The sequence below is a fragment of the Condylostylus longicornis genome, unplaced genomic scaffold (assembly GCF_029603195.1).
Source record: "Condylostylus longicornis isolate FDR11 unplaced genomic scaffold, ASM2960319v2 ptg000127l, whole genome shotgun sequence".
In the NCBI taxonomy this organism is placed as follows: domain Eukaryota; kingdom Metazoa; phylum Arthropoda; class Insecta; order Diptera; family Dolichopodidae; genus Condylostylus; species Condylostylus longicornis.
This window is the reverse complement of record NW_026578095.1, coordinates 350,974-374,125: the sequence shown is the minus strand read 5'-3', so window position 1 is coordinate 374,125 and position 23,152 is coordinate 350,974. Positions and strand designations below refer to the sequence as shown.

At 21.0% G+C, this 23,152-nt stretch overlaps 1 protein-coding gene across 1 annotated transcript in view; it reads right to left on the bottom strand.

The window, feature by feature from the left end:
* Window positions 1-23,152, bottom strand: part of LOC129614925 (uncharacterized protein DDB_G0283357) — a 248,793-nt gene that overhangs the window by 69,029 nt on the left and 156,612 nt on the right. Inside the window, exons 4-5 of the mRNA XM_055529882.1 lie at window positions 21,054-21,385; window positions 20,696-20,932 (exon numbers count right to left, since the gene is read on the bottom strand). Of these exons, the coding sequence (XP_055385857.1) occupies window positions 20,696-20,932; window positions 21,054-21,385 (569 nt within the window). The remainder of the gene's footprint in view (window positions 1-20,695; window positions 20,933-21,053; window positions 21,386-23,152) is intronic.

Sequence of the window (23,152 nt, the reverse complement as noted above, 5' to 3'; positions counted from 1 at the left end):
GGATCGTGCCCAAGAAGAGGGACGCATCTGGAAAGCAAAAATGGCGTTTGGTAATAGATTACCGCAAGCTTAATGAGAAGACCATCAGTGACAGATATCCGTTGCCAAATATAACGGAAATTTTGGATAAACTTGGCAAAAGTATGTATTTTACAACGTTGGACCTTGCGAGTGGATTCCATCAAATAGAAATGGATCCAAGCGATATACAAAAAACGGCCTTCACAGTGGAAGGTGGACATTTCGAATATGTTAGAATGCCATTTGGGCTGAAAAATGCCCCTTCAACCTTTCAACGCGTAATGGATAATGTTCTTCAAGATCTTCAAGGCAAAATATGTCTAGTCTACTTGGATGATATAATCATCTACTCAACCTCCTTACAGGAACACGAAGAAAGTTTAAAAAAGGTCTTTGACAGACTTCGACAGTTCAACTTAAAGGTTCAACTCGACAAATCAGAATTTTTACATAAAGAAGTAGCTTTCTTAGGACATATTGTTTCTACCGATGGTGTAAAACCAAATCCAGAAAAAGTTAAGGCTATAAAAAATTACCCCGTTCCAAAAACACAGAAGGAAATCAAAGGATTCCTCGGACTATTAGGGTACTATCGTAAATTTATAAAGGACTTTGCCAAAATAACTAAACCATTAACGGAATGTTTGAAAAAGGGAGCAAAAATAGATTTTAGTGATAATTATATTAAAGCCTTCGAAAATTGTAAAAACTTACTCATAAATGACCCTATCCTTCAATATCCTGACTTTTCAAAACCTTTCATTCTAACTACAGACGCTAGTAATTTCGCGATAGGTGCTGTGCTATCACAAGGCCAAATTGGAAGCGACCTACCTGTCTGTTATGCAAGCAGAACACTTACAAACTCCGAAACAAATTACTCCACAATAGAGAAAGAGCTGTTAGCTATAGTTTGGGCTACCAAATATTTTAGACCATATCTCTTCGGGCGACAATTTAAAATCGTTACAGATCACAAACCACTAACTTGGCTGATGAGCTTGAAGGATCCTAACTCAAAACTAGTTCGTTGGAGACTCAAGCTTGAGGAATTTGACTATCAAATAGTGTATAAGAAAGGAACACAGAATGCTAACGCCGATGCACTTAGCGGAACTAAAATTGAAGAGCAACCTGAAAGAAAAATAGAAGTCAACAATTCTGAAACTACTAACACATCCTCTTCAGAGCCAGGAAACGTTTCTACCATTCACTCTGCTCAGGAAAACTATAATGACGGTATTCCTATTTCGGAAAGACTTTTAAACGAATTTAACCTTCAAATCGTATTAGACAAAACTGATAAAAAACCATTCACATCCCAGGAAAATCCCTTTCGAAATAAATTACGAAAAACGTTCAGAATTTTGAACCCAACAACAGATAACATAACAAAAATTTTTAAGGAACACCTAGCACCTAATAAACTTTCCGCAATATTTACAGACGATGAAACATTTAATTTAGTCCAATCAGTTTATTCTCAACATTTTTCACACAGTAAAACATTCAAACTAATTCGCTGTACTGAAATTTTAATAGACGTTAAAGAAGATGATGAACAGGATAGAATAATATTAGATTATCACACAAAAAACAACCATAGAGGTATTAACGAAACTTTAGCACATTTGAAAAGGCAATTTTATTTCCCATTTATGAAACAAAAAATAATTAAAACTATAAATACCTGTGAAACCTGCCAATTACTTAAATACGACAGACAACCTGTAAAACTAAAATTTGAAAAACCAGAAACCCCTTCTAAACCTCTAGACATAATCCATATTGATGTATACACTATAAACAATAGATCCAACTTAACGATAATTGATAAGTTCTCAAAATTCGCCGCAGCTTACCCTCTCAATTCTCGAAATAGTTTAGAGATGGTCAAATCGATTAAACATTTTATAAGCCTACACGGCGTCCCATCAAAAATTGTATGCGATCAAGGTACAGAATTTACCGCAAATATATTTAAAGACTTTTGTAATCAATATAATATAAAATTGCATTATACATCCTTCCAACAATCTAGTAGTAATTCCCCAGTAGAAAGATTTCACTCTAGCTTAACAGAAATATATAGGATAATTCTCTATAAGTTCAAGTATGCAAAAATGGAACATAGTCACGAAGACATTTTAACTGAAGCAATTATAACTTATAACAATGCCATTCATAGTTCCACAAAATTGACTCCATACGAAGTTTTCTATGGCAGAACTTCTAAATTTAACGATGGTGTTCAGTTTAATAATGAACACGATTATTTAGAAAAATTAAATGCATTTCAGAAAGAATTTTACCCGTCTATAAAAGCTTACCTAGACTACATCTCTACTAAAAATATAGAAAAAATAAATGCAAACAGAGAAGATCCAGTAAGTATTAATGAAAACGAAATAGTATTTAGAAAGGAAAATAGAAGAAATAAAACTACCCCTAGGTTTAAGAAACGTAAAGTTAAGAAAAATAATAAAGTTAATATAATTACTTACAATAACCAAAAAATTCATAAATCCAAATTAAAAAGGAAACTTAAATTTCAGAATACTACCACTAATAATAACCCAGAGAATGGAAATTCTTAACCTGTCAAATAATAACGGTATACTCCCACTGCAGTTAGGTTCAGCTAGAATAATTCAAAATCACATAAATTTCTTACACATAATAAAATTAGATCAATATAAACGGAACATAATTAAATTACAAGAATCCCTATACATCTTTAACACAGAAGACTCACTTAACCCATCCCTTAGCATTACAAAATTAAAACTTCAAAAATTACAAGACAAACTTCAAACATTAATGCCAACATCTAGAATAAAAAGAGGTCTTATAAACGGCCTAGGCACAATAATTAAAAGCATTACTGGTAACATGGATGCCAATGATGCTCAAAAATTTAATGAGGAGATTGAAGCCATAATCAAAAACGAAAATACTCTAAATAAAAATCAACAGTCTCAAAACTTAATTAATAATAGTATGATAAAAAGATTTGAAAATATAACTAATCATATCAATAATGATCAAGATATTATAATGGAATATATAAGTAAATTTCAAAATCAATTAAAAAACAATATCAGATCCGAAGAAGCCAAATTTAAATTTATTCAATATCTTAATCAGATAAATTATAATATTGAATTGCTATACACACATTTGAACGATATAGCAGAAGCTGTAATTCTTGCTAAATTAAATATAATATCCAAACAAATTTTAAACCCTTCAGAAATTTCGGAAATACGAAATAAATTTTTAAAACAAAATGTAACTCTTAACTCCGATGAAAGTATATACGAACTTTTAGAACTTCAAGCCTATTATAACGGCACTAATATAATATTTAACATACAAATTCCTATAATTTCCCAAGAATCCTATTCCTTATTTCATTTAATTACACTACCAATCAATAAACACAAAACAATAATCACAACACCATACATAATAATCAATGATAATATTATTCAATATCTCGACACCAAATGTCCATATATAGAAACCAACTATTATTGTAAAAATACTAACCATAAAGAAAAAGTAATAAATTCGAAATGTATAGGAAATCTTTTAAGTAATAAACCAGCCAATTGTGAAATACACAACAGAGAAAAGGACATCGAAATTCTACAACCAGAACCAAATTTCATCGTAGTAGTCAACATTCTAGAAACCAATATTAACACAACCTGTCTTCCAAATAATATCAAAATTAAAGGCACAATTCTTATTCACTTTAATAATTGCGAAATCACGATCAACGACATAACATACACAACCGTAAAGCACAACCATTGGGATGAAATCATTATTCATCCTGCAATATTCAACGAATTAAGTATCACATACACAAATATTAACACAACATTCAAAAAACTAGAAAACTACCAATTTACAAAAAGCGAACCATTCAGCCAAATTGATTTTTACGATAACAAATTATATTCAACATTTAACATAACTACAATTACATTCAACATAATCTTGGTAATTTCAATAATCATCGCTTTAACACTATATCTACATCATCACCGTAAAGTATACTTCGTCAACAACAGAGCTTCAATCAACACAACGCAAGTTCCTGCCGCTGAACATCAGAAACCTCAGTTCATCTGGCCGTAACTTCCAACTAAGAGGGGAGGAGTTACGTACACTCCACTATATAAACTCATATATAATATAACTTTCCTACACTATTAGCATATAATATAAATTTTCTATACTATAACCAATCATATTAAATCATATAAAATCATATTACAATTATTTTCCCAGACTATGTATTTTAATAGCCAATTAAAGTCACATGTTCTAAACATATGTATTTAAAATAAATAATTATGTTCCCATAAATACTTTAAGTTATATATCATATTACATTATTGTTTCTCACAGATTTTTGTCAATTCTAAATATTCAAATTACATACTGTTACCTAATTTTTATAATTTCTTTGTTAAACTAAAATTGCTGAACTAACATAAAAAATGTATAAATACTGTAGAAATAAAACAATCAGATCAGAATAAATCTTAAGTTAAGTGAATTAATTGAATCTTTAAATAAAGTGTATTTTTGATAATCTAAATTCGCATTTTTTTTCCTACCTGCGTTAATACGATACGTAATTCGCGCATCCGCTTTATGGTTTTTAAAGTAATTTTCCAACATTATGAAATGTTAATTATGCTTATTTTGTAAAATTAATTATTTTAAATATCAAATATGAAATTGTTAACGTAAGCTAAAAATTATTATAAATAATTTGGAACGAATATTGTAAAGTTAGTCTTAAGTGAAACCTATGTCGGTTTAAAGTTAAAAAATAAAATTATTTTTTTAACCTTATATAAATCGATTTCGTTAATTTTTATTATATATTTTTTATTATTTATTATTTATTATTCATCATTTAATACTTAATATTTATTATTTATTATTTGTTATTTATTATTTATTACTTAATATTTATTATTTGTTATTTATTATTTGTTATTTGTTATTTATTATTTATTTTTTATTATTTATTATTTATTATTTATTATTTATTATTTATTATTTATTATTTATTATTTATTATTTATTATTTATTATTTATTATTTATTTTTCATTATTTATTACTTATTATTTATTATTTGTTATATATTATTTATTATTTATTATTTATTATTTATTATTCATTATTTATTATTCTTTATTTATTATTTATTATTTATTATTTATTATTTATTATTTATTATTTTCTATTTATTATTTATTATTTAGTATTTATTTTTTTTTAATTATTCATAATTTATTACTTATTATTATTTATTATTAATTATTTACTAAATATTATTTATTATATATTATTCATTATTTATTACTTAATATTTATTATTTATGATTTGTTATTTATTATTTGTTATTTATTATTTGTTATTTATTATTTATTATTTATTATTTATTATTTATTATTTGTTATTTATTATTTATTATTTATTATTTTCTATTTATTATTTATTATTTAGTATTTATTTTTTTTTAATTATTCATAATTTATTACTTATTATTATTTATTATTAATTATTTACTAAATATTATTTATTATATATTATTCATTATTTATTACTTAATATTTATTATTTATGATTTGTTATTTATTATTTGTTATTTATTATTTATTATTTATTATTTGTTATTTATTATTTATTATTTATTATTTATTATTTATTATGTATTATTTATTATTTATTATTTATTATTTATTATTTATTATTTATTATTTATTATTTATTATTAATTATTTATTATTTATTATTCATTATTTATTATTTATTATTTATTTATTTATTTTATTTTATTTTATTTTATTCTCAGTAGAGCAATAATAGCTCGTATAGAGTATATGTTTTAACAATTTACAGTATATTAAATTTATGTAAATAATACGAGTATCAAGTTAAACTGTCAATATTCAGATGATAGAAAAATGATAATCATAGTAAATTGTAATATATAAATTATGTAGTAACAAATTCAAAATTTAAAAAAGAAAAAATATGCCTATAGTATATTTATTTATAATTCCATCACAAATTTCACAAATAGCTATGTACTCAGTCTTAATTCATTATATCAAAATAGCAATGAGAAATCAAATATAATAACAATAGAAGAAAGAAAGTGCAAAAGAAAAAAAAAAAATATATTATATATATATACATATATGTATACAATCGTATATGTTATACAATATAAATATTCAAAATTATCAGTATTTCTCCATTAACATATTCTTGCATTTTTGTTTAAACTGGTTTCTATTTAGCTGTTTTACATGAGCAGGTAGATCATTGTATGCTTTGATTGCTGTTTTCATTATTGATTCTAAACCATTCAAATTTTTAGTGATAGCAAACCGTAAGTGACTAGCATATCTAGTTGGATAATCATGTATTTGATTACTATTTACAATAATTGAATTTGATTTAATAAGATTTGCGTTCATGTTGTAAATTTGAAGCATCTGCATTAGGTTCTTTTGGTCTTCAATTTTTAGAATGTTAAATTTACGGTGCAGTTCATTCGTAGGCGTTCTCCAATTTAACTCAAATAGGTTCTTTAATGCTTTGTTTTGTGTTCTTTGCAGCATGTCAATATTTTTCACAAAAGTGTTACCCCATATACCTAACCCGTATGTTAGAGTGCTATGAAAAATGCTATAGAATACAGCCATCTTTTTCTCATACGGAATTCGTTTCCCCAGGCTTCTAAACATACCTGCTATTTTACTTGTTTTCAATTTCAGCTCTTTTGTATGTTCATTCCAGGTCATCTCTTCATCTATAACAACTCCAAGATATTTATATTTGTTTACTTTTTCTATTTTGTGTCCCCTATATCTAATTTCTAAGGTTTCAGATTTACTTTTTATCAGCATGTATTTGGTTTTTAACGGATTGACACTTAGTTTATGTGAGCACATCCAGTGCTCAATTAACCTCAAATCCGAGCTGATTACGTTTTGTAGTTCTGCATAGCTTATTCCCTTATAGATTATAACTAGATCATCGGCATATAAATATGATTTACCCTTTAATTTTATTGATGTAAAGTTACTGATGTAACACGAGAACAGCGTCGGACCTAAAGAACTACCCTGAATTACTCCATAGTCAATCTTCCTAGTTTTACTTTTTATTGCATCACATTCAGTATATTGTCTTCTATTTTCAAAGTAATTTGCAAACCACATTAACTCCCTGCCTGTAATTCCACATTCGTATAAGATTTTTAACAGTATTTTACGATCCACTGAATCAAACGCCTTAGTTAAATCAAAGAATACCAATCCAACCTTGTAGTTATTGCTAATTGAGTCTTGAATTTCAGTGATAACATCAAATAAGGCCGCATTAGTATTAGAGTTCTTAGTAAATCCGTATTGTCTATCGCAAATCAAGTTGTTATTGGTTAAATATTTTGTTATCTGTGTGTTTACAAACTTTTCTAATATTTTACTGAAGATAGAAGACAGCGAGATCGGTCTGAAATTATTAACATCATTTTTATCTCCAGATTTTTATATAGGTATAACTTTTGTAATTTTGAGTGCATCTGGCACCATACTTTCATTAATAGATGTGTTAATAAGTTCGGTTATAGGTTTAACTAATTCATTCCTACATGTTTTAACTAAATTATTCGATATTCCGTCACATCCTGCACTGTTTGTATTTGACAAAGATCCAATTAATTCCAATGTTTTTTTTTTCTGTGATGTATTCAAATCTAAATCTACTGGTTGTTTTTATTCTGGGGTAGTAATTAACCGAATCAAAGTTATTAGCCATTTCTTTTCCAATAGTGCTGTATAAATAATTAAATTTATTAATTTTTTTTGTTTTATCCTTTATATTTTTGCACCCGTTGTAGAATTCATTTTCTTTTTCAATAATAATATCATCATTAATTACTTCCTTTATAGTTTTCCAAATTTTTTGTGGGTTATTCAAACATTTAGAAAATTTCTTACTATCGTATTCTTTTTGTTTTTTTCTTTTAGTAGCAGTGAATTTATTCAGCCAGTACCTATATTTGTTTTTATTCATTTCATTATCTTCGTTTTGTAACAGCTTTTTATGCCAATAATTCTTTTTTTTTATCAATTCTCTGCATTCACTATCTATCCAGGGCTTACTATAAATTTTGTTTTTATTATTATTTTTCATAGTACTTTTGATGGATGTGTTTTCTTTTATCAAATTTGTTAATTTTTCTACTATATTTCCATATATGTCAACGGCAGCACTAGATGAGAAATCAATGTTACGTAGAGCCAGCTGTTTTTTTATTTCAGTGAAGTTTATTTTTTTAATTAACTTGACATTGTTTTCTTTGTTTACTTTCATCACCTGATTAAGTTCTAATAAGAAAATATTGTGATCTGATAAATTTGAATTAATCATATTTATAATAATTTTTTGTGATATGTTATTTTTAAGTACATGATCAATACAAGTTCCTGATGAAGGTCTAGTTGGAAGTATGTTACAGAACTTATAACCATTGGATAGAATTATATTACGATACATATTGGTGAAATTGTCATCTTCATTAAGTATATTGAAATTGAAATCACCTAATATAATTGAATTTTTTTTATTTATGTTTTCTAGATAATTATCAAGAACGTTTAGGAAGTTTTCTACATTTTGCTTATCATTTATTGGTGGTCTATAAACTGCAGTAAGATATAGTGGATTTGAGGCACACATGATTGAGAGTGAAAGAATATTGTTAATATTGTCATTATAAGAATTGAGAATTTTATAATCGAGTGAATTTCTAATAAAAATTCCAATTCCACCACCTCTGCGCTTCTTTCTACATACGAATATTTTTTTATAGTGTTTAATATTTATTAAATCAATTTCATCTTCTAAAACCCATGTTTCAGTGAAAATAATTACGTGAATAGTTTCATTTATACAATCCAGGATATATTTAATATCATCTAATTTATTTTTTATGCTTCTAACATTAACATAGAAAAACTTGAAACTTTTGCGATTTTCAAATTTTACACTTTCTACTTCATCTGTTAGCATAAATTTTGCATTGGTTGGTAGAGTTAAATCTAATTCATTATTTCTCATTAATAAAATTGAAATCTTTATCTGTTAGAATCTTTTTAATTTTACTTTTTTCACTTATTCTAATATACACTCTACCATGTTTTACCCATGCAAATTTTACTGCACCCCTCCTTTTAAGATCTCTTGCTTTTTTAAATAGAAAACTGTAATACTTGGTTAGCTTTTCATTAATATAAACTGTTCCTGAATTAAAACCAGACGGATTCTGAACAATTTTATCTGATGTAATTTTTTTGGTTCTTTTTGCTTTAAGAATTCTTTCTTTGATTTCAATATTTTTTACTTTAAAAACTATTTTAGGAGGCTCACCTGAATTTGTTGATTGGTGCGGCTCTAGATAAGCATTCTTTATGTCATCTGACTTTAATTCAACGTTCAGTTCATTTAATACCTTTGACACTATAATGACTGGGTCAGTATCGTTGTTAGTGTTAATTCCTGATATTTCTAAGACTTTCGAATACTTTTCTTGCTTAATGTTTTCGATTGTGATAGTGTTTTTTTCGATTTCCGATCTAAGTATTTCATTTTCATTTCTCAAAACAATATTTTCATCAATAATTGTATCCATTGTTTGCTTAAACACTTGTACTACTTTTTGTAGTTCAGACAATTTATTTTCAATGATGCTTAATTTTTTTAGATCTGAAACTTTGCTTTCATGTGATGTTAGTTGCACAATAATTTTATCCAACTTTTGGGAGAAGTGGTTGTTATTTGCATCAATTTCTGAAGTACTGGCAACAGGTAGGCTCGGTGTCGAAGTTAGTCCGATCGATTTCCTTTTCTGCCGCTTTTCATGGCACAAATCGCAAAGCCAAAATTTGTCCATATTTTGTTGGATTTCATAGTATTCTTCAATTGATGTTCCTCCGCATGTGTGATGAAACCATTTCTGACAATCACCATCACATTTTATTATTTTATCCTTTTTATTATTTAAAATTTTTTTACATTTCCCACAATTTATTTTACTAGCCATTTTGACAGTTTGACAGTTTTCTGTCAAAATTTATTATTTATTATTCATTATTTATTACTTATTATTTATTATTTGTTATTTATTATTTATTATTTATAATTTATTATTCATTATTCATTATTTATTATTTATTATTTATTATTTATTATTTATTATTTATTATTTATTATTTATTATTTATTATTTATTATTTATTATTTATTATTTATTATTTATTATTTATTATTTATTATTTATTATTTATTATTTTTTATTTATTATTTATTATTTATTATTTATTATTTATTATTTATTATTTATTATTTATTATTTATTATTTATTATTTATTATTTATTATTTATTATTTATTATTTATTATTTATTATTTATTATTTATTAATCATTATTCATTATTTATTACTTATTATTTATTATTTATTATTTATTATTCATTATTTATTATTTATTATTTATTATTTATTATTTATTATTTATTATTTATTATTTATTATTTATTATTTATTATTTATTATTTATTATTTATTATTTATTATTTATTATTTATTATTTATTATTTATTATTTATTATTTATTATTTATTATTTATTATTTATTATTTATTATTTATTATTTATTATTTATTATTTATTATTTATTATTTATTATTTATTATTTATTATTTATTATTTATTATTTATTATTTATTATTTATTATTTATTATTTATTATTTATTATTTATTATTTATTATTTATTATTTATTATTTATTATTTATTATTTATTGTTTATTATTTATTATTTGTTTTTTGTTATTTATTATTTATTAATTATTTTTTATTATTTATTGTTTATTATTTACTATTTATTATTTATTACTCATTATTTATTACTTATTATTTATTATTTGTTATATATTATTTATTATTTATTATTTATTATTTGTTATATATTATTTATTATTTATTATTTGTTATTTATTAATTATTATTTCTTATTCATTATTTATTATTTATTATTTGTTATTTATTATTTATTATATGTTATTTGTTTTTTATTATTTATTATTTACTATTTGTTATTTGTTATTAATTACTTAATATGTAATATTTATTATTTGTTATTTATTATTTGTTATTTGTTATTTATTATATATTATTTATTATTTATTATTTATTATTTATTATTCATTATTTATTACTTAATATTTATTATTTATTATTTGTTATTTATTATTTGTTATTTGTTATTTATTATTTATTATTTATTTTTTATTATTTATTATTTATTATTTATTATTTATTATTTATTATTTTTTTTTATTATTTATTATTTATGATTTGTTATTTATTATTTGTTATTTATTATTTATTATTTATTATTTATTATTTGTTATTTATTATTTATTATTTATTATTTTCTATTTATTATTTAGTATTTATTTTTTTTTAATTATTCATAATTTATTACTTTTTATTATTTATTATTAATTATTTACTAAATATTATTTATTATATATTATTCATTATTTATTACTTAATATTTATTATTTATGATTTGTTATTTATTATTTGTTATTTATTATTTATTATTTATTATTTATTATTTATTATTAGTTATTTATTATTTATTATTTATTATTTATTATTTTCTATTTATTATTTATTATTTAGTATTTATTTTTTTTTAATTATTCATAATTTATTACTTATTATTATTTATTATTAATTATTTACTAAATATTATTTATTATATATTATTCATTATTTATTACTTAATATTTATTATTTATTATTTGTTATTTATTATTTGTTATTTGTTATTTATTATATATTATTTATTATTTATTATTCATTATTTATTACTTAATATATATTATTTATTATTTGTTATTTATTATTTGTTATTTGTTATTTATTATTTATTATATGTTATTTGTTATTTATTATTTATTATTTATTATTTACTATTTGTTATTTGTTATTAATTACTTAATATGTATTATTTATTATTTGTTATTTATTATTTGTTATTTATTATATATTATTTATTATTTATTATTTATTATTTATTATTCATTATTTATTACTTAATATTTATTATTTATTATTTGTTATTTATTATTTGTTATTTGTTATTTATTATTTATTATTTATTTTTTATTATTTAGTATTTATTATTTATTATTTATTATTTATTATTTATTATTTATTATTTATTATTTATTATTTATTATTTATTATTTATTATTTATTATTTATTATTTATTATTTATTATTTATTATTTATTTTTCATTATTTATTACTTATTATTTATTATTTGTTATATATTATTTATTATTTATTATTTATTATTTATTATTCATTATTTATTATTCTTTATTTATTATTTATTATTTATTATTTATTATTTATTATTTATTATTTATTATTTTCTATTTATTATTTATTATTTAGTATTTAATTTTTTTTAATTATTCATAATTTATTACTTATTATTATTTATTATTAATTATTTACTAAATATTATTTATTATATATTATTAATTATTTACTAATTATTATTTATTATTTATTATTTATTATTTATTATTTATTATTTGTTATTTATTATTTGTTATTTATTATTAAATATGTTATATTAATTATTTATAATTCATTATTTATTATTTATTATTTATTATTTATTATTTATTATTTATTATTTAATATTTATTATTTATTATTTATTATTTATTATTTATTATTTATTATTTATTATTTATTATTTATCATTTATTTTATTTATTATTTATTATTTATCATTTATTTTATTTATTATTTATTATTTATCATTTATTATTTATTATTTATTATTTATTATTTATTATTTATTATTTATTATTTATTATTTATTATTTATTATTTATTATTTATTATTTATTATTTATTATTTATTATTTATTTTTTATTATTTATTATTTATTATTTATTATTTATTATTTATTATTTATTATTTATTATTTATTATTTATTATTTATTATTTATTATTTATTATTTATTATTTATTATTTATTATTTATTATTTATTATTTATTATTTATTATTTATTATTTATTATTTATTATTTATTATTTATTATTTATTATTTATTATTTATTATTTATTATTTATTATTTATTATTTATTATTTATTATTTATTATTTATTATTTATTATTTATTATTTATTATTTATTATTTATTATTTATTATTTGTTATTTATTATTTATTATTTATTATTTATTATTTATTATTTTCTATTTATTATTTATTATTTAGTATTTATTTTTTTTTAATTATTCATAATTTATTACTTATTATTATTTATTATTAATTATTTACTAAATATTATTTATTATATATTATTCATTATTTATTACTTAATATTTATTATTGGTTATTTATTATTTGTTATTTGTTATTTATTATATATTATTTATTATTTATTATTCATTATTTATTACTTAATATTTATTATTTATTATTTGTTATTTATTATTTGTTATTTGTTATTTATTATTTATTTTATGTTATTTGTTATTTATTATTTATTATTTACTATTTGTTATTTGTTATTAATTACTTAATATGTATTATTTATTATTTATTATTTATTATTCATTATTTATTACTTAATATTTATTATTTATTATTTGTTATTTATTATTTGTTATTTGTTATTTATTATTTATTATTTATAATTTATTATTTATTATTTATTTTTTATTATTTATTATTTATTATTTATTATTTATTATTTATTATTTATTATTTATTATTTATTATTTATTATTTATTATTAATTATTTATTATTTATTATTTATTATTTATTATTTATTATTTATTTTTCATTATTTATTACTTATTATTTATTATTTGTTATATATTATTTATTATTTATTATTTATTATTTATTATTTATTATTTATTATTTATTATTTATTATTTATTATTTATTATTTATTATTTATTATTCATTATTTATTATTCTTTATTTATTATTTATTATTTATTATTTATTATTTTCTATTTATTATTTATTATTTAGTATTTAATTTTTTTTAATTATTCATAATTTATTACTTATTATTATTTATTATTAATTATTTACTAAATATTATTTATTATATATTATTCATTATTTATTACTTAATATTTATTATTTATGATTTGTTATTTATTATTTGTTATTTATTATTTGTTATTTATTATTTAATATTTATTATTTATTATTTGTTATTTATTATTTATTATTTATTATTTTCTATTTATTATTTAGTATTTAGTTTTTTTTAATTATTCATAATTTATTACTTATTATTATTTATTATTAATTATTTACTAAATATTATTTATTATATATTATTCATTATTTATTACTTAATATTTATTATTTATGATTTGTTATTTATTATTTGTTATTTATTATTTGTTATTTATTATTTATTATTTATTATTTGTTATTTATTATTTATTATTTATTATTTATTATTAATTATTTATTATTCATTATTTATTATTTATTATTTATTATTTATTATTCATTATTTATTACTTATTATTTATTATTTGTTATTTATTATTTATTATTTATAATTTATTATTCATTATTCATTATTCATTATTTATTATTTATTATTTATTATTTATTATTTATTATTTATTATTCATTATTTATTATTTATTATTTATTATTTATTATTTATTATTTATTATTTATTATTTATTATTTATTATTTATTATTTATTATTTATTATTTATTATTTATTACTTATTATTTATTATTTATTATTTATTTTTTATTATTTATTATTTATTAATAATTATTCATTATTTATTACTTATTATTTATTATTTGTTATTTATTATTTATTATTTATTATTTATTATTTATTATTTATTATTTATTATTCATTATTTATTATTTATTATTTATTATTTATTATTTATTATTTATTATTTATTATTTATTATTTATTATTTATTATTTATTATTTATTATTTATTATTTATTATTTATTATTTATTATTTATTATTTATTATTTATTATTTATTATTTATTATTTATTATTTATTATTTATTATTTATTAATTATTATTTATTATTCATTATTTATTATTTATTATTTATTATTTTTTATTTATTATTTATTATTTATTATTTATTATTTATTATTTATTATTTATTATTTATTATTTTCTATTTATTATTTATTATTTAGTATTTATTTTTTTTTTAATTATTCATAATTTATTACTTATTATTATTTATTATTAATTATTTACTAAATATTATTTATTATATATTATTGATTATTTATTACTTAATGTTTATTATTTATGATTTGTTATTTATTATTTGTTATTTATTATTTGTTATTTATTATTTATTATTTATTATTTGTTATTTATTATTTATTATTTATTATTTATTATTTATTATTTATTATTTATTATTTATTATTTATTAATTATTATTTATTATTCATTATTTATTATTTATTATTTATTATTTATTATTTATTATTTATTATTTATTATTTATTATTTATTATTTATTATTTATTATTTATTATTTATTATTAGTATTTATTATTTGTTATTTATTATTTATTATTTATTATTTATTATTTAATATTTATTATTTATTATTTATTATTTGTTATTTATTATTTGTTATTTATTATTAATTATTTTACATTAATTATTTATTATTCATTATTTATTATTTATTATTTGTTATTTATTATTAAATATTTAATATTAATTATTTATTATTCATTATTTATTATTTGTTATTTATTATTTATTATTTTTTATTTATTATTTATTATTTGTTATTTATTATTTGTTATTTATTATTAAATATTTAATATTAATTATTTATTATTCATTATTTATTATTTATTATTTATTATTTATTATTTATTACTTATTATTTATTATTTATTATTTATTATTTATTATTTATTATTTAGTATTTATTATTTATTATATATTATTTATTATTTATTATTTATTATTTATTATTTATCATTTATTTTATTTATTATTTATCATTTATTATTTATTATTTATTATTTATTATTTATTATTTATTATTTATTATTTATTATTTATTATTTATTATTTATTATTTATTATTTATTATTTATTATTTATTATTTATTATTTATTATTTATTATTTATTATTTATTATTTATTATTTATTATTTATTATTTATTATTTATTATTTATTATTTATTATTTATTATTTATTATTTATTATTTATTATTTATTATTTATTATTTGTTATTTATTATTTATTATTTATTATTTATTATTTACTATTTATTATTTATAATTAAGTATTTTTATTATTATTAATTATTATTATTATTATCATTATTATTAATTTATTATTAAATTTTTTTTTTATGTGCAACTGTTTTTGCGTCGTTTCAAAAAAACTTTTTAAAAAAATTGCTCATTAGTTTCGCACTTTACCACAAACTTATTTCCGTACAAGGAATTTTTCAGATATTTTCCTCCGCCTATAAGGCTGTAATTCCGCAAAATTTTAAACATTGCATTTTTTTAACTATTATCACAGTAAAACCATAAGCATTTTTCAAATTTTGAAAACGCAGAAAAGCAGTAGCTCTCTTCTCCTACCACGACATACTATATCTGAATTTTTAAAAAACAAAATGTCCGTTGAAATTCACCGCTATCTCAAATGCGTTTTTTTCAAATTTTTGATATCGTTTTACTTCTAGATCTTAGGCTGCACGAGTTTGAAGTTTTATCAGCTTATACACACTAATTAACTGTCCATTTCGTCTGAAGAAATTTTGTTAGGACCTCCACCCCTTTCAAGTTATTGCCTCATGAAGTTTGAAAAATTTGATGTTTTGGCACCAAACTTTTTCAAATTTCTATAAATGCAGAAAGCTAACGGTAAATTCCATGACATCAAAAAATACAATTATTTTTGTCATTTCGCGAAGTTAACCTTTGAATTCGAACGTTATGTTAACGTTTCTTTAAACATTTATTTGTTTTATCAAAAAGATTGTATGCCGTTCTCATTATAAATATATGCAATTTTTGAAATATATTCCTATACATGTGAATGAAAGTATTTTTAATAACAAATGTAGTTTATACATTGTTTTAAAAGCAGTATTTTCACGTTGAAGGGAAAAATGCTAAATTTCAAAACACTGATTTGACAAAACTTTATTTTTATACCCTGCACCTTCGTGAAGGGTATATGAAAATTGGTGTGGAGTTTTTTAACTAGTTGAAGGAGTCATCTGCGGTGTGGACATACATATATTCTTGCTCAGCGTAAAATTCTGCATTGATTTAGTCATGTCCGTCCGCCCGATAGCACGATAACTCCAAAACGAATAATGCAATCGACACCAAACTTTCACAAGCTGTTTCTTTTCTGCCAAGGACGAACTCTATTCTAATGAGACCAATCCGGACAACGGTTTCGGATAGCTGCCATACAACTCAAAGCGTTTATTATAAATATTAAAAACTAATGAAGGTATAAATATGAAATTTTGCCCAATTAAATTTTACAAATGTCCTAAAAATTTAATTGGAATCCATGGACGGGTTCGGTTGGCTGCCATACAACCCTAAAAGGAAATTTTAAATAGCTAGATACTATAAAAAAGTCAGATTCATGAAACTTCACAGTCGCGTGTCCATTTATAGGTCAGATATATTCTTGAAGTTTTTGTTGAATTGCTTGACAGATTCGGGTAGCTGCCATACAAGTCCAAAAGTTAATTTCAAATATTTGGAAAAATAATAAACTCAGATTCATGACTCTTGGCAGTCCTGTGTATATTCTTGAAGTTTTAGGTCAGATATATTTTTGGAGTTTTAGTTGAATTGCTTGGCAGGTTCGGGTAGCCGCCATACAAGTCTAAAAGCTAATTTTAATTATTTAGAAAAATATTAAAGCCAGATGCATGAAACTTTTCAGTCGTGTGTCCAATTAAAGGTCAGACATATTCGTGAAATTTCTGTTGAATGGTTTTGTAGCAACTGCTACACAACAGTGAAAGGTGCAGGGTACAATTCAATCGGTTTTTATCGATTGAAACGTTTTCACTTGTTTTTTTATTAAGAACACCAAAATACTCACAAATTGTGCTTTCTAATTCATATTGTTAAGGAAATTATTTAAAATATGAAACAAAAAATTTTGTATAAATAAGATTTTAGTTAATTTTGATTAATTTTGCTTTAATTGCTTTTATTTTGTTCTTCCAATACAAACGCTATTAAGTTAAATCTTCTATATTAGTTACATCTGAAGGTCATTAATTACATTTTTGGAATATTAACAAAATACACAAGAGTCGGTTGGATCAAAGCAGCTTGATTTATAATTGCTTGATTTATAATTTTTTGCGAAAAAGTTTTTCTTTGTTTGGGCTTTTTCGATAATTCAGTTCTAACTTAGTTCTGAATGTAAAGCACGTTCGATAAATCAAATCTGCAAAATCTGTAAAAGTAGCATGTCCGATAATGTTCTCGTGCAAAAAAAGCTCGTTCGAAAATACGATTGAGCTTTAAGTTCTTAGGCAATTTTAAAGATTTTTTTTTAATACTGCAATAAAAGTGAAAATTAGTAAAATAGAAAAATGTCGGATATTGAAGAATTAATGGGGTAAATTTATGCAATTTCTGTTTTGTACATTTAATAATTTATGTTTTTCTTTCATAGAGAGCTAGAAAATTAAAAATTTTGGGATAAATGTAAAATAAAAATGTTGATACAAGCCAGACTTGATGATGAAACAAACTACTACAAAACAATCGCGCTCCATCCTGAAATGTTCAAAAAATATGGTATCCGGCATCAAATTGATTGTTTCTAAGTAATTGGGTACCTTAAGGTACAAGGTTCTTTTCATTTTTTTTAATGTATGTTAGTAACATATGCTTTCGTCTTCTTTTATTTTCCAGATAAAAACGTATATTACTTTTTTCAATTTTTTCATTAAGTAGATCAATTATCTGATCTGTAACATATTTGCTTAGAAATTTTTTTTGTTCTTCAGACATCTTTCTTTTTTTATTTTTATAAAATTGACAATTTGCAAACAACAAAATAAAAGCTTGTTAAAAAAAATTTTAGACATTTCAGACATGCAAAGATATGTCATTTAGATTGTAGAAGTTTGTAAGTATGCGTAAAAAGTTTTTACAAACCTAAGTTAGATCTTTCAGAACTGAATTATCGAAAAAGCCCTTTTTTTTCCTGAAATTTTTGGAAATATTTTGTAGTGAAATAAAAGTAATGCAAATGTGTTTACTTTTGGAAAAGAAAAATATATACTAAATAATAATAGATTAAAAAATTTTATTTTTGTTCTGAAAATATTTTGTTTTCGTCATTTTTTTTTACATTTATTTTGGTTATATTTCCCGAGTTATTAATAAAAATGTAAAAATTAGACGATTTTCAGATATTCAAACTGTAAGACACCAACTCTGGAAAGAGGTTCCAAAAAGTAAAATGTCACTAAATATTCTTGTTTATCTGAAATCGTTCTACAGCCCTGCTTTGACAACTCTATTGAATCTCGCACACCCTGTATAATCTGTTAAATATTTTCTTAAAAATAAAAATGTAAAATCGGCTTGTAGTAAGAGTCTAGTTTCCGAGAAGGAACAGCACAAACGTTAGTAAAGTTAACTCAGTTCATTAAAGTCAGTTCAGTAGAAATTCAGATACATGAATATATACGCAAACAGACAGACAGACTAAAATAGTTACACAATATACGTAAACAGATAGACTTGCTAAAAAAGTTTATTTACCTTTATATCAATATACGAAGTTTGGTGCCATAACATATCCAACCTCATTACATGTTGGTTATTATAGTAATATAGTTTGTCACATTTTTAAATGTAGTAAATGAACTTAAAGATTTTTTGTCATAAACAATAATTGCTAAGCAATAAAAATAAACAAGAAATTAACACTTGTGCTTTTGTTTTTGGGTAGTTGATAAGTAAAACTCTTTTCATTTAAAAATTAAATTAAATACCAACAATAAACATCAATGGCAATATATATCAAGCAAATAAAAATAATTTAAATTTTCAAAATTACAAGAATTATTGTATTAAAAAAAGTTGACATAACAAAAATTTAAAAAAATTACTAATTGTTGTTTTGTGTTAATTACTCTTGTTGTTTATAGTAAATCGCTCATCTCATACAAAAGAGATTTCTTATAGAAATTTAAAAAAAAAGATTCCAGATTCGAACTCCTTACAAGCAAGAGCACTTAGAAAGATAAACAAAGCCTAATCCACTTAGCAAGATAAATATTGTTTATACTATTTTATATTTTTGATTATTACTTTGGTCATTAACTCTCAGCTTAAGTTAAAACATCCATCGATCTTTAAAATCACTCATAATTTTTTTTTTGCTCATTGCATTAAATTTCTAGGAAATGAAAATGTAATAATGAATAATGATAAAAATATTTACCATGGTCATCCATACGTTTCCGTTTTATGCTATTTCCATTTGGATCCGTTGTATGTTGAATACCTAATATACCATTTATGCTATAACCTGTAGTTCTATGCTCAACGTGACTACCATTACTTAAACCACCAGAACCATTGCCACCATTATTGTTTGCAGTTCCACCATTAACACCTGTATTATCTCCCCCACTACCACTACCCGGATGTTGAGGATTAAGTTGATTTTGTTGTTGAACTGAAAGTAAATGTCCAATTGAATACAAATGTTTCTAATCTGATTCAAAAAATAACAAAATCTTTTTATGGATTTCGCAAATTTTCTATATTTTTTTGTGTATTTTATTTTACTGAATTACCATTTGTTGTTCCAATTGATGTATTTCCAGTATTGTTACCACTATTGCCACTAATATTATTACCATTTCCACTACCACCATTTGTTCCTCCCGCACATCGGCTACCACCTCCTGCACCAGAACTGCCACCGTTACTTGAATTACCAATAATATTGACATTATTAACAACACTATTTCCAAGGTTATCATCACTATTTGGTCCATTATCATTATTTGTATTCGGTTGTAAGTTATTATTATTGCTACTATTATTGCTGCTAGATTGCTGTTGTTGTTGCTGTTGTTGATGATGAACATGTTTTGCTTTTTCTGCAGCTTTATTACGTACAATTCTTTAAAATTTAAATTATAATTATTTTTTAATAGACATTATTAAGCAATGTCTAATATTAAATTAGACATTATAAGAATAATTTGTAACAATTAGATAACAAATAAATTGATGATGGCTTCAAAACTAACTAAAAAAAAATTTCAATACTAATCTATTGATAACTAGCTTAAAAAAAATTACGTTCAATGATAACAATTAAATATTTTGGTTAAATCATAGTTTTGGTTAAAAAAGCAACAAAATAGAAAGGCTACAACATTTTTGACAAAATTGATAAATGTGGCAGTTAACCTGAGGTATGTTCCTGGGTCTTGGAAAGTAGTGGAAGTTATTATGACAGGAAAACCGGGAAAATCCTTGATTGGGGCAAAGTTATATAGACCAATTTCTCTGTTACCAATGATAGCAAAACGTTTTGGAAAATTGTTACTAACAAGGCTGATAATAGATAATAAGTCTGTTAACAACAGTTATAATAGATAATAGGAACAAATCTTCATCATAATTTAGCAACAAAAATGCATATTTTTGAATTTGTGTTGCTATATCTACGTACCACTTATATGTTCTCATAATACTATACATAATTTTTATTCACTTATAACATATGCTATACATAATTACGAGTACGAGTATATTTTTTAATTTTCAAAAGTATTAATTATTACAAAATTTCATATAAAAATATTTCGTAAATAAAATATATTTATAAATATTTTATAAAGGGATTGTGTTTTATCGATTTTTGTAATTTGTTTTCGAAAATTTTTTCATTCGCGGTAATTTAAAACTATTAAAAAATTCTTGTGAATTTTCCAGAATTTGAACATAGAAAAAATAAAAATTAAAAGGCTTCAATAAGTTTTATTTTGAAAAAGTCAGGCCTAAGAGCTCAGCAGACATGCAATTTTTAGTACTGCAACTGTTTGATTGCTTAATGATATTTCATAAGTTAGCATTCAAGCGCGTACACATCCAACTCTATTGTCGACAATTGTAATTTTTTAACAAACTGATTGCAATTTTTAGTTTATGCAATTGATTCGAATTGACGCAATAGTTTAGTTTCTTTCAGAAAATTTGATACAAAAAAATTTTTTTTTTTCTCAAAAGTATTTTCAGGACAAAGTATTTGCCGCGCTACTACAGAAGGGTTTTCAACACATTGCTAAAGAATTGTTGGAGATCTTTCGTGCCGGTTATGCGTGCCGTTACATTCCACAATCGTAGAGCTAAGATGACGTGGCGAAATAAACGACGAATCAACCACGCTAGATTTTGCGTCCCATTAGTCTTACTTAGGAGGATGCACTTGGGGTTAGCTACTTACATGACTTTCAGTATGTGTATCAGCCGGGATAGTTCACTATATTCGCTCTACAGGGTCCGTGCCGGTCATCGAGAACTCGCTGAATGCAAGAGAAGTGGAAGTTGGATGTTTCCTTCACATCGAAGGGAAACGTTTGACAACACTTCATATAGTGCCATCTGTGTTTCGCTCACCGACGTGGAGTCATTGCGGATGATGATGCGACGTTTGTTGTTCGCAACGAATTCGGGAGCACGATTTCTGACCTTCTACAACAGAACCTAAAGGTTGTGGAATTGTGGTCCAAAGACGTGGCACTAAATATAGAATCCAGCAGGAGCGCCTTGGCTGTCTTTACAAAACGTAGAAATAGGGAACGATTAACGAGTTTTTCTCAGTTTGTTGAACGCATTGCGCATTACACGAAGGTTAAGTGCTTGGAAGTAACCCCAGATG